Genomic DNA, 14381 nt, shown 5'->3' on the forward strand with positions numbered 1-14381 from the left:
TTTTCATCTTATCATTTGCGAGCCTTATCTCTTCATGCAGGTTGTGGTGAGCTGAGAGGTCCTGATGGTCAAGGCACTGCCAGGTTTAATTTAAGCATCAACATTGGAACGGCCAGAATGGCTCCACCATAGGATGTAAGCCCGCAGACTGGTGTATATGGGGTCAACATTTCTCCTGGGTAGCCTGAGCCCAGAACCATACATGCTTTAAAGGTGATCCGTAAAATCTTAAAATCAAGTTGTGTGCTATAAGAAACCCAAACTATCGATTTCTTAACTACTCTGGGGTGAGAGGATGACTGTTTTTTTTAATTAATTTTTTTATTGAGGTCAGTAAAGTTTGTAGGTTTTAGGGGGAGTTTTGCGGTCACACTCACAGGTTATCGGTGTCCTCATCAAAGGCAATGATCTTTGTCACCTCCCAGTTTCCAGACGTTAGATGTCGGACTTCATTTTGATCAGCTCTGAACTGAAAAAATCAGAACAACAGTAGTAGAGGGTCATTTGACTGAGCGCCATCACTTAACTCATGCTCAGGTGTCAGTCAAACACTACATATTCAAAAGTGCCCATGCCAGAAAAATATCAGTCATTAACCCAACAAAATGGAAATATTTATGAGCTGAATCAATCAGTAGATTCCATCATAGCTCTGATTCTCTACTGACAATAAAATAGTACACTGTTCCTTTTTCAATGGATTTCCTTGGATGTTTTTAATACACTTGTACATGAATATGTCCAAGATTTACATATAGTCATAGAATTATATAAATTTTTAGTTAAAACCCATGAGCAGTACACATTTGTTTGTTCAGCCTGGCCATGAGCTGTGGAGACATTCATACAAATCTGGTACAGGTTAGATGTTTGTGGTTTATTTTTGTCCTCATGACTAAATAAATGTATAAATTTAAACAGACAAACACACAGGAGCACTGCACTCACACGTGACTGTAGCAAAGATGCCAGACAGTACATTATTTGTTTGTAGCACAACAACAGAGATTGGAGAGACACTGTGGGTGAAATATGCTCTGCGTGCAACTTAAATGCACCTTCAGGGAGAAGACCAGGTGGATGATTGGCTGTACGGAGTGTCAGACTTTAACATGCGAGACTGCTGGACTATCCTCAAGAAAACCATTTGTTAAGGTGGTGCCAGATTTTTTTTTGGCTCAAGCCAATAAAGCTTTCATTATTCAGAGGGTTATAGAATATCTGGCAACCAAAGGGTTAAGCAAAGTTAGGCACAAAACTGGCATTTAAAAATCAATCCGTTTTTACATCCTTCAGGCACTAATAATGACTGAAAAGCTCTAAAAAGTAAAAATAACAGTTTAAATGAAAATGTCAAAGAAGATGATGTTAAATACGTCCCAATCACAAAAGCCAGGCAGACAAAGAAAGGCACACAATCAACTTTGGAAAAATGGCTAAAAGATTGACAGACTAAAAAAGAAACTTCACAGTTTACAACTGTGCTAAAAAAAACAAAACAAAACAAAAAACAGTAACACAAGCAAGGTTCTGCATCTTTAATGACAGCTATGAGTCCTGCTCGTTTCAGCTCAGAGTCAAGCCTCTTTGCTGGTTGTTGAATTGCTGCAGACAGTAGAGGCTTGGGGTTTCTTCTTCCTGCTGAAAAGGTTTTAAAAACTCCAATTTCTTTTTGCTACTGTTCTAATCTAAAAGCCCTTTGGCACTGTTTTTCAATCATCTAATAAAACAGATTTGCCTTTGTTCTAATCAGTCCAGCTGTCTGCACACCTGGACTCTAGTTTCTGGAAGGCACACATCTGAGAAGTGGGCAGCCCTTCCCCGTGAACGGTGGGGTGTATTTTTTGTTAGTTTTAGGATGATCCCTAAACATGTTGGCCCTTTTTGCAATAAAGCAAATTGAGTAGCGTTTTTGCTGGCATGTGAGTTTTTGTGCAGTATCTGTTGAAACCTTGAACTGGTTTGCTGTGGTGAAGGGAAAGCTCAGGATGAAAGCTGAAGTGGTTGATTTACTGCTTGCTTTATGTTTCTAAACTCACATATGTCCATGACCTGTAAGTAGGGACTGAAAGAATAAGACTGAACTTCCTCCAAACGATGTCTGGGCTCAGCCCCCTTTTTTCCCAGAAGAGTAATCACAGAAGTTATCACAAAAATGAGGTTTCAGTTAAAGTATGCATCTTAACAACAAAAGCCCTCAATACTGAAAAATGATGCCAAGCAGTCAAGACCCACCTCGCTGTTGCCTAAACTTGGTTGTCACAGCACTCATGTCTTAGGTCTATCTGTGAGACAGCACCCGCATTAACAAAATGGGAATATTCAGCTTTCTAGGAATGAGAAAATTTTGGTGAAATCTTCTAATCATAAGTGTAATAATGACTTATGTTTCCAGGGAATCACAAGTCAAACTGACAGAGGGCTCAGTGCAGCCTCTGCGACGATTTGATCGCTGTACCGGTCTGTAGTGTTTAAAAAAAAAAAAAAAGTTGCACATGAAAGCAAGGATCTCAATTTTATTACATTATTACACACGTCATGAGTGAAGTAATAAGAATTGAACTTGCTCTAAACGGTGTCTGGGGTCTCACTTAGAGATGAGGTAGGAGCCTGGTTATTCAGGGGGAGGTCAGAGTAGAGCAACTGCCACTCCAAATTGAAAGGAATTAATTGGCTCGGACATATGACAAGGATGCCTCCTGGATGCCTCCTAACTGAGGCATTGCTGGGATGTCCAGGGGAGGGAAAACCTTGGGGGAGATCAGGATACCCCGCAGAGATGACAGCTCTCAGTCTGCTTGCATCTTTATTTCCCTGAAAGAAGTTGATTCTTACCTGACACGATGTCATAAAGCCACAAAACATTCTGGTTCGGTGGACTTTAATTGACCATGCACATCAGAAAACAGATTTATTATAATCATTCCAGTCGTGAAGATTATCATTATTATTATTATTTTTTACAAATATCAAAACAAAGTCGTTATTTTAATATAAAAATATTGCGTTAAATTCTTTTTTTTTTTTTTGCCCAAACAGCCTGTTTACATTTTAGAACATTTATCAGACCTGACAAATCCATTACAGACCGAACAGGCTCAGCCAGAGATTTATTTCTGCAAAAACTAATACTGCATGAATTCTTACACTGGAGAACGAGTTCCCATAATTGGAAAACAATCTGAGGGAGTTAAAAACAGATTTCAAATAACCCTGCTTATTTCTGCTAACATCACTGAAATCTTGCATACAACTTGCAGATCTGTGGATGTGCATGGGAAAACTTTAATATCTGTGCTGATGAGAACAGGCTATTGGATTTTGTGCTTGTGTTGGTGGGGGGAGGGATGAGGGCTATCATGAAATAGATGATTATTGCAACATTTTAATTAACAATTCGACAGCATCACAAATAAAGGTGACTTTAGCTGCGGCTTTGATGTAACATCCATCGCATTAACATAAAGTCTTGATCTCAGTCCTTTATAGACTTTGGTCAGATATTGGTTTTATCTCACTTTGAGGTACATAGTGTCTTAGTTGCCTTGACACACAATAATGGGCAAATTTGAATCCTACAAAGTCCATGTGAAGAGGTTGGAGGGGTGGCAGGGCCATGTCGCATGTTTATAAGACAGGAGATTGTGGTCTGAGTCCACAGGACTTGCACTTTGTCAGATTTATATAAGCCTGCGTTTTCCTAATTCTAAACAAGTAGTATTATCACCATCAGCACTTAAACTGGTATGTCACGCTCTACTGTCAAAGGATACCTTGTAGTTACTGAGGAAAATGAATACGCACAGTAGTTACACAATACATATATAGCTTTAAAGTGACTATGAATTCAGCATTCACCTGCGTAGTGAACATGGCAATATGATGAAACTCTCCTCGTCCTCCTTGTTTGACCGGCACTGTGAGGAAGAATCTGTTGCCATCTTTGGAAAACACGGGTTCCTGATTCTGTAGAAAGCAAATATGTGTCATATATTTAATATTATTTTAACAGATGAACCAGAATGTGCCTATTTATTTCTTAGAACATTAGACAAATTGCACATTTTCCAGTGTATCTGTAAAAGAAGCTGTGGAGCATGCTGAAGAGTCCTGCTTTCAGAGGCATACATTACATAGTTGCCAACTGCATGAACAAGTGGATGGAAATTATGCGCGGATGGCCTCCACAGCTGAGAGATGGCCAAACCACTTTTTTACCTGAAAGTAGCAATCTGCAGTGATTGTATATAAAGAGACTGTTGACTGACTAAATGAGTGACTACCCATTTTGTGGGAAGAAAATGGATTGTTAGCATGGACGGCAGTGAGGAAAGAGGATGGATGATTTAACTCTATGTGGCACTTTAAGCAGGACAGTGGTAAAAAAGAAAGAAAAAACAGAAAAGTTTAGTCCTTGAAAACAGCTACTAAACTGTGGTCGGATTTTGGGAATTTAAATTCATAACAGAAGCCCTGCATTGCCTCATGTAGACAGGCTTTACAGTGCAGAGGGAGTTAGATGTAAATAAGGGGCATTATAAGAAATGAAAGGGGCATCATTGGTGATATGTGATTCATAGGGTATTTGATTCTATTTATGTATCTGGTGATGCTAAGTTCGCCTTTTTAAATGTGTTTAGCCCCTCAAATTTAAAGGACACACAAAGTTTATGGGCTGGATTAACCCTTTACCATAACTCACATTTTTTCTCTTAAGAGGGATTTTATTCTTCAAAAAAATATTCTTAAAATGAATTAAGGTAGTCTTAGTCTGCATACCTGGAGTAGTTGTCTGATAACAAAAAAATGACAGCCAAATAAAATGTCATGTGATATTTTATCTAAAAAAAACAGACATATGCATTTTTCAAACTAATTTAAATGCTCACTGATTAATAATAAATTCATATTTAAAATGAGTTTAAATTCAGTCCTTGTAAAATCCATAAAAAGATGCAATTTTAGTTTTAACTTGTCAACTAAATTTGGATTTAAAAGCCATGATCATCTGAGTAAAATTTACACAAAAATCCACATTTAACATTATGAAAAACATTATTAACACTATTTAAACTACAATAATAGTTACAAATGATTAACATAGAAGAAAAATATGCAATAATGCAGTCAGCAGGTACCGTATAAATTAAAAAAAAATAATTATTAATATTATTAATAATAATAAAATAATACAATTGAAACCTTTAATGTGATTATATTTGTAAATTGCTCAGCAAATGTAGACTTTTGTCTATTTTTAATTTTTAAAGTGTGATTCTGTGTTTTTAGTTTCTCTAATTTTCACTACTGAACATAAACAACACAAAATCACATCACTGCACACATGATATTTGAAGAAAAGTTTAAATCTCTGGAACCAAAACTGTGAAAAATAGAAACCCTCTTTACTCTAAACTCTAAATTCTGCCTCAGTTTGGGATAGATTAACTAGAATGGATTTTTCCATGATGTTATATATTGGTATTGAACAGAAAGTCATTAGCAAAAGACCTGTCTGCACTGGCACAACCACAAAATTGAGCTTCTGTCAGATTACCACCTTTACCGATACACGCAGCTTGCCAAGGATGTCAGTTGGTTAAATTAGACACTGCTTGAGCCAGCCGGGACTACAAGATCAAATCCTGCCAGAAACTCTCCTACTCTGCCTTCATCACTGCTCTGATAAAGCTCAGAGCTGACTGCAGACCACCTTAGGAAGAAATGAAAACATAGATAAATGGGAAACTGATTTAAATCTGAACTGATGATAGTTAATATAATTAATTTATCAAAATGTAAAAGTAGCAAAAACATGTTTGTGTGTTGTTCTGGCTTTTATTTGGCACTGGGTTACTGAATATTCATAGCCCTTCCAACATAAAGCAAAGGGGCTGATGAACAAAAAGAACACATTATTTGTAAATTACACTTTTTACATGAAATGTTTACTTATTATATTAATTTGTGGATGCTAACAGTTTAAATTTTTCTTGAATTGAAAGCCTCAAGAATAAAGTTTAACATTTTTTTAAATGAGCCTCATAAATCAACTGAAAAACAGGCTGCAGTATTTTTTTTTGTCTATACCATAGAGTCAGGAAAAGGGAAAATTCACACATGTGAATAGTCTTTGCTCTCGCCTCACCTTTCAGTCTGTGCTTGAGTCAGTTTCAATATTTCAGGGATACAGAGACTTTGAGAGTGTCTATATAAATACAGATAACTAAGAAATTCTACTTTGTGTTGCGTAATTTTTGAAAAATGTTGAAGCAGACATGATTTTCAAGTGAAATTACAGCAATGGAGCACAAGCTTTTCAAAGTGACAGGCACTGACATGTAGAATAAAGAGAAGCTTACCTGCTTGGAGAGCCAGAGCTCAGAGCTTTCTTCATGTCTCTGAAAAACACATCAGAGCAAAATGTCAAATGAGTGTTAATTCAGCCACATCATAAAGATCTTCTCATCTGTTACAGCCTTTCTTTCAAGGTTCTATTTTCTGCTTCTATTTGGTGCATTGTGGTTTGGAAACTGCACGATAATTGATGTAATCACGTTCTTTCCCAAAATCATTGGTCTTTTATGTCAGCAAAATATTTACATAAGTGGTATATTTCTAATACTGTGTAAAAGTGATGCTGGAGTAGCACTTCAGTGGCTCATTTTCCAGACATAATCATCTGTCATGTAATGGCCCCCTTATTTTGCTGTTTATTTTAACACACCACTTGGGACATCATTCCCAGTTTGAACCCTCATTTCAAACCAATATGCATAAGCAGAAGCCAGAGTTTTGGCAAGAGGGCTCTGGGTGCTGTTTCCAGGCCTCATCTAAGCTGCCTCTTGGCTGGACAGCGTGTTTGTCCATGCAAATCACACCAAATCAGAAAAGTGCAGAATTGGAGAGCGGCCTGTCCAGTCCCACGGTTCAACTGCGAGGTTAACACTGCTCTGTGTTGCCCAGTAAATATGGAGAGAATGTGGAACTGTGCTGCAATTTCGGCGGAATTTTTTCTCTAAACTAAAGAGTGCTTTTAAAACTTTTTCCGTCAGGAAGGCCAAAAGTACCTGTGTTTCTAAGTTTTGTTTTCATCACTCAACGACAAGTTACTGAACAGCCATTGGGTGAAACTGTTCTCAAAGAGGTATTAGGCGCTGTACCAAACCCCTCCTTGCTATAGTTTTGGTTGCTAGCAGTCTGGTCGCAGTCACCAGTTATATGTATGAAAGACACCAACTTGTCTTTGGTAAAGACACTTTGAAAAGTAAACAATGCACACTTCAAACTAGAATTTGCAAGTAGCTAGTGAGTGTTCCCAGAAAAGTCAGCATCTTCCATGCAAACTACTGGCAATTTGGCAGTCTGCTAACGACTGAAGCAGTTACAGGTAGGTACAGTACTCTGTGACAAACTCCAGCTAGCATCAACCATATCTTCAGCACCAACCTCCAGCAACCACTTCCCAACTGTCTCTGGGACACACATTTTTCTCGAACAACCCGACTTTCTCCGTGGCAAGCTAACAATCCAGCTAAGTAATAAGCTTTACAGCCATAATAACAGTTACAGGGGTTATTACAAGGGGGAAGACATCTCTCTGAGTCTGCATGGCACAGGTCCTCTGTGGGGAGAATCCTCTAATTGCAGCAATTAAGCCTCCTCCCATATACAGAACTTATTTCAGTAGAAACTTTCTGGATTTAAATGCTTCCATTAATATTTGTGTGATATAAAAATTAATGAAGTCCTATATTTTGTCAGTTTTTAGTGATCTGGTTTCAGAAATACTCAAACCTGCCACAAGCAAAACACGAGATATTAAGTAAAGACTTAACATCAGCTCTTTGATCATAACTAAACACTCTATCACATTAAGAGTTTAATGTGGTGCCTGTGCAATGAAGATAACACATGTCTGTGTAACTGCTGAAAAGGTTAATGAGAGTCATGCAAAAACAATCAATGTGCTTTCTGTTTAACATGAATAAAAGATGCCACCCTTGTTGCCTATCCTTACTTAGATCTTCATCTCACAGCAACAAAGCAGACAACAATCAATTGGCGATCTCAAAGAAGAAAAGGATCTAAAGTAACAAGAGCTGAAGTTAAGAAAGACAAGTTTAGAAAAAAATGCTCGTGAGTTTTACCTTGAAAATCAGATAAGATGTTCGAACTCACAAGGCAGATCTAGCCTTGGTCAAATGATCTCTTAGTTAAGTGCTAGCTGCAAAGTTTTTAAACATGAGTGAATACTTTGTTATATCAAAAACTGAGAAAATAAGTCTTTTTTCTATATTAAGGAAGTTAGCGATACTTTATAACATGAGATAAAAGAAGGAAAAATGTGTTAACAATTTTTCTGTCCACACAAAAAAACACACACACAGACCGTGACGCAGGCTCCGGTGGTGGTGTCACACACAGTCAGGATGGAAATGTTCTGGGCCCGGTTTAACCATCTAACAGATGTCTTGGTCTTGCTGATCCACTTCACCATTGTTACATAATGTTCCCTATAAAAAAAATTATATCATAATGGTCATATCATGTCCTGTAATTACATGTTCACAAGCTAGATGCTTTTTTAATTTAGCACATCTAAAACCTATTAACAACTACAAACAACTGCTCTACACACTTAAGAAAATGAACCATTTGCACAGCTGAGCTCACTGGTTTTTACACCTCTACAAATTACCTCAATGTCAAGCTGCTTTTTTCCTTTTGTTAGTTCTCTTCCACACAGTCCTATCATGCTGGTAAATGGCATGCAGACTTTCAACATTCATTAATATCCACTCAATTCTGGCACACAGTAATGCAAGATTTCTAAATAGTATTTGCAGTTGTAAAATAACTGTGACACCAATTGGTCATTGTTTTTTTTTTCTTCTTCATTTTAAGAACTGAAAGCAGTTTTAACAACTACATGCGCAGAGTGAAAGATTTCCCAATTACAGGTGCAAAGTTAAGAGTGAGAAAAAATGATCATCTGAAGTTTGAAATGTCAGAGGTATCCCTTTAAGTGGCACAGCAGCTGGTGCAAAAGATTGGCAGGGAAAATGCAGCTCCTCTCACCGCAGCTTGAGTGTCTCTGGAGGCATGAGCTCCAACGTGTGCGTCGGCCCGTAAAGGTTGACTACATAGAGCTTCACCGCTGGGTTGGGTTGACCAGCCTGCATGCAGAACCAACAGTCCAGAGTTTAGACAGAAATGTCACTTCACTGCTGCGGAAAAATACTTTATGCAACACTCTCCAAAGTGGCAACTGTGACTTATAAAGTGCTGCCAAATTAAGTGATTTCGAATGAATAATTCATTGAGAGTAGTCTTTAAAAACTTAAATGCACATATGGTTATGCTATTATGTGGAAACAATTTAGAATTTTTTGTCACACAAACTGAAAAACAGATACAAAAAAAGACATAAAGAAGAAACACTACATAAATACTTAAACTAAAGCAAGTACACATGACAAACAGACATGTTAAACTTGACAATTTCAACATTATTCTGCATACAGAGGAGTCCTAGAAAAACCCTTACCTAAACAGCTTTAACACTACTGGAAACGTGCACTATGATTCCTCATTTGGCTGACCAGATGCATTTAGAGCAAAGTTTAAAGCGTTAGGGGTATTGTTTGAATTAAGTTCATATCTGCTATATTGCATTTTATTTTCAAATGTTTTCACAAACTTGACCAGGGTGTTCCTGGCCTTTCACCCAATGACAGCTGAGAAGTTTAATAGGATACTGATATGGTGCAGACCTATAAATACTCAGGTTGGCATCTGCACAACAAACTAAACTGGCCTTGAACATAGATGCTCTCTACCAAAAGGGGCACAGCTGTTTCTTTTAGCTAAGAACGCTTAGATCCTTTGAGATCTCCAGCAAATGCTGCATGTTTTACCAGTCAGTCATGGCAAGTGTCTTTTATACTGCACTGGGAGGCAGAGGGGAAGACAAGGACTTTGGCTTTTGGACAAATAGCTAAAAAGGAAGGAAAGTGGGGTCATTGGTGTTTGGTGGAGAGATGCACAGTGATCAGCTTACTTCACTGAGCTGCAGGACAGAACGGCTCAGAAGATCCTTGGTGCTCACTGTCATCAGGTTATTGAACACCTGAGTCAGTGGATAAATATCCAAAAGTCAATAGCCAAGGACCCCACAGCCATCTGTTACTTGCTCTGACTGTCTCTGTTTCCTCTTCAACCATTTAACTACACAATTCTTATATAAAAATAGCTTTTTTGGTGGTTATTTAAATATAGTTAAACACATGTTAAATTATTGTGATAAATTTGTTATTTCTCACGAAACACTAAGTAAATTCTTTATTCCTTTGTTGGATCATTTATGTTAAATAATATAAACAAATATTAAATACAAAATACAAATGTTAAATATGGCTTTAGAATCAGTGTGGCTGTTTAGATTTTTAGACAACTAGGTCAGCCGTTATTATACTGTTTAAGCTAAGGTAAAATATAAAAGTGTAATCATTCTTGTCTCAGTGAAAAATTCTACCCATACTGGAGCAGGAAACAAGTCACAACTCTTCACTGGCTTGTCTTGCAAGTGGTGCCTCTTGTTGTTCGTCATCAAACTCATCTACTACCAAAAAACTCAGAAATACAGAGAAGCTTCTATGTGAATAGACTACCAAAAGTCTATGTGCTGGCCTTAAATATAGTTTACACACAGATGACAAATGGTCATCTACAATTATCATCACCAGGGGGCAGTGTCATGAAAAACTCTTCTGTGGGCAACTCTTGCTTTTGTAGCTCTTGTAGTCATTCACGCTGTCATGGAAATGCGTGTTAAACAATAAAAACCATCTACTGCAATTTCCCCCATTATTCTTCCCCCAAATTCCGCTGAGGTTCCCTTTCCTTTTTCTGCCCTCTTTTCAGCCAGTTAGCATTCAACCCATACAAGTGTCAGTCCTGTTGGGCTATATGTGGTGTTGTTTTCTAAGAGGATTCTACACAAGTGCTTCTACATCACATCCATCATATACACGGAATTCTTCTCTCTGTGTAGCCAAATACATACGAAACCAGCTGATTTTTTTAAGAACATCTAAACTAAAAAAGTGTGTTACAACAACAGCAAGTAAAACACTGAGCAGAAAAAAAAAACATTTTGTATTATCACAATAACGTAAACAACCATATCTTATAGGCTACTATATTTCTGTAAATTAAGCTGAAGCATGATAGCATTGACACCAGCTGCTTTATTTTTACTTTTATTCTTCCTCTTCTTTTAGCTTGACTAATGGAACCCAATCTGTCCCCCCCTCACCCTAGCTCTAGAATCCTCTTCTGTCACACCAACCCTGTGGATGTCCTCCTACACTACACCCAAAACCTTCTCTGAGGTTCCCCTTTCCATCCAGTCTGGTAGCTCCATGTTCAAAATTCTTTGTCCAAGAATCCCAGTTCTATTCTATTCTGCTCTGTTTATATAGTGAGTCACAACAACAATCACCTCCAGACTGTTTATATTGTAAGGTAAACCTCTGCAATAATACAGAGAAAACCCCAACAATCAAACGACCCCCTTTGAACAAGTACTTGGCGACAGGGGTAAGGAAAAAATCCCTCAGGGAGTGGCAACCATCTGCTGCGACCGGTTGGGGGTTGATGGGAGGAAGACAGGATAAAAGACACACTCTAATATCCCTTCTCTGTCCACATGTCCAAATCTCAGCTCCCAAACCGCTCAGTCTGAGCTGTCCCTCTGACATGCTGATTTCTATTTCTGTGCATCCTGGTCACTTCCAGTGAAAATCTTAACATCTCCACCTTTACCAGCTACAGCTCTGCCTCCCTTCATTTTGTTAGGCTCACAGTCTCCAAACCATAAACTATCGCAGGTCTCCATACCATCTTGTTAATCTTCCCTTCCACTTTTGATGGTATCATTCTGTCACAAATCACTCCTGTCACTCGTCTCCACCCACTCCACTCTGCCTGTACTCTCTTAAGTCACCTCTTTTGTTCACTGTCTGTTGACTTGGATGGTTGACACCAGGTATTTAAATCCCTCTTCCTTTTATTTAGGATAAAGGATAATGTATGTGTGTTATATGCATGGATGTCGCCTAAGTGACGGTTACCTTGGGGTAGGGGTACTGCTTTCCTTTTGGGTATGTCATGCCAGTGAAGCGAGGTAAAGCCATGTTGGGAACCAAAGTGTCATTGAGAACCAGGAAGGCCAACCTCTCTCCATCAGGAGACCACCAGTGAGCCACATGGGTCTGGAGGATCTCCTCTGTTTGGAAAAACCAGCAGAAAGTTTTAATCATTAAATTAATGAAAGGGGGGGGGGGGCTGAAAGTATTAAAAATAGCTCAACATAAATGCTGTTCTTAAAGTCACAATGTGAAGATTTTTATATCGAGGTCCCAAATTTGAAGGCATCAGCTAATATTAGTTAAATTACTAACTGTACTGTAAATGGGCTCAGTTTAGTATAACGAGAAAACGCTTGTGTTTGAAGACCTAACACAAAACCAAACACATATAAGTGGAAAAAAGGGGGTGCTAGAAGAATTTGTGTTAAATTAGGTGTTAATCTGGGTTCAAGAATCACAGATAAGTAAATTACTTTATTACACAAACATAATTAAGAATAAAAGAGAAAAACAAGAAAACAGCAGTTACTGAGGTTGCTTGCCTTTTAAAAAAAAAAAAAATTTACATAAGCTTCTTTTCTCCTGAGAGATGGGGCAAAGTGGCTAAGTGTATGCAGTGCGTGTTTGCTTAAAGCACATAAAATGACTCTTCACACCCACTGGGGAGATATGAGCACCAGAACAAACGTTATGAATATTTAATAATGGTAACATTTCTAAACACAAGAATTTTTAGTTTAATGAGATAGTGTGTCAATGCTTTGAAATTAAGCAGACATATTTTTTATTCCAACTTCCCAATAGTTAAAGCTCACTGCCACAAAGCAGTTTCTCAGCAAGTCATTACATGCATAAAGGTTTGTCTGTAATTGGCATTTTCTTGCCTGGTTTCTTCAAACAACACCCAGATAAATGTATACTCTACGCAATTTTGCTAGTCTTATTCTCAGAATGTGAAAAAATGTTTGTAGAAAACTGATAGGTACCTTCATAGAGCCAGTCAGCAATTCCATTGAAGATGACCCCGTCTTTTCCCGAGGATGTTAGCCTAAGGGAGTTACTCTTGACATCCGACTGATAATAGATGTTGTTTTCAAATATGTAGATCTACGGAGACAAAGCACACACAGGAACAACTTAATATGATACAGTAAGAAATAAGGACATGCTGCCAAACGAAAAATTGGTGCATGACTCTAAAACTTATTAAGCATGTGCCAAAGTTTGGACTGTAGCACACATGCACTGGATTAACAGTTACACTAAATGTGCACAGTATCTGCTCAGCATCCAAGCAATTCTTTTAGGATTAAAAGTGCGAGCCAGTGCTGGTAAGCCAAGTGATTAATGCTAATGTTCTGTGTACTTTATTTATGAAAGTAAGCTCTTACTCCTTAACAGCTCAACAGTAACTTTAAAATCACAAAATCTACCACTGGGATGTTAAAGTTCAGAGATTTGCCCTCAAAAAATCAGGAGGATTTCTCAAAGTCCCCAAGTCTGTGAGTGTCGACATTGGAATTGGGCCCATGTCTTACTTTTTTTTAGAGATTGTCATGCTAAATTGGCACTAGAGTTCCCTAACTCTTTTTATTTCTATTTATTTATTTATTTTGGCAGGACATGAGAGATCGGCTCAATCAATTAGATCTGGGCTACAACTTAAGCTTGGCCATTTGTTAAATTGGCACTAATAAAAGCACTAGCGATTTAGTTTCTGTTTGTATTGTATCCATGGTCGCACAGACATCTGTCATTGTATTGCACTAATACGAATGAAAACTTAAGGACCAGTCTACAAAGCCAAAGGCTGGCAAACCCAATTTCCTGTTTTTGTCTGCCACCTGGCTAATACTACACCTGACCGCAATGCCCATCCATGTGGATGGTGGGAGAGGCTGGCAGTACCGTGCTATCTTTTTCAAAGGTGTTTAGCTTGGCTTGGTGGATCAAGTCTCACCCAAAAGATCCTCACGAGTGAGCCACCCTTCGATCTCTAGTGGCACAAAAGCATCAATGGTTTCTCCAATCCAGGAGAGGTGTGTATCCATGAAAAGACTGTTCAATTGGAATGGTTAAGTACACGAATGGAGGCCAAAATGAGTTTGCTCAGTGGGGTTCTTGGGCTCACCCTTAGAGAAAGGGTAGAAGCATTGAGATGGTATGAGCTACCACTCCTTTGTCTTAGAAGAAGCCTTTCTGGGAGTTTGGTCTTCTGATTTATAG

General features: G+C 38.2%; 1 protein-coding gene across 3 annotated transcripts in view; it reads right to left on the reverse strand.

The window, feature by feature from the left end:
• The window catches only part of LOC308410602 (inactive dipeptidyl peptidase 10-like), a 270936-nt gene that overhangs the window by 19785 nt on the left and 236770 nt on the right, over positions 1-14381 (reverse strand). For all 3 annotated transcript variants that reach the window (XM_080904051.1, XM_080904052.1, XM_080904053.1), the window contains 7 exons: positions 13142-13262; positions 12138-12292; positions 9082-9179; positions 8393-8516; positions 6363-6401; positions 3859-3966; positions 378-469 (listed from right to left, as the gene is read on the reverse strand). In XM_080904051.1, coding sequence (XP_080760177.1) covers positions 378-469; positions 3859-3966; positions 6363-6401; positions 8393-8516; positions 9082-9179; positions 12138-12292; positions 13142-13262 — 737 coding nt within the window. The remainder of the gene's footprint in view (positions 1-377; positions 470-3858; positions 3967-6362; positions 6402-8392; positions 8517-9081; positions 9180-12137; positions 12293-13141; positions 13263-14381) is intronic.

The sequence above is a fragment of the Rhamphochromis sp. 'chilingali' genome (genome assembly GCF_963969265.1).
Source record: "Rhamphochromis sp. 'chilingali' genome assembly, chromosome: 14".
NCBI classification, from domain to species: Eukaryota; Metazoa; Chordata; class Actinopteri; order Cichliformes; family Cichlidae; genus Rhamphochromis; species Rhamphochromis sp. 'chilingali'.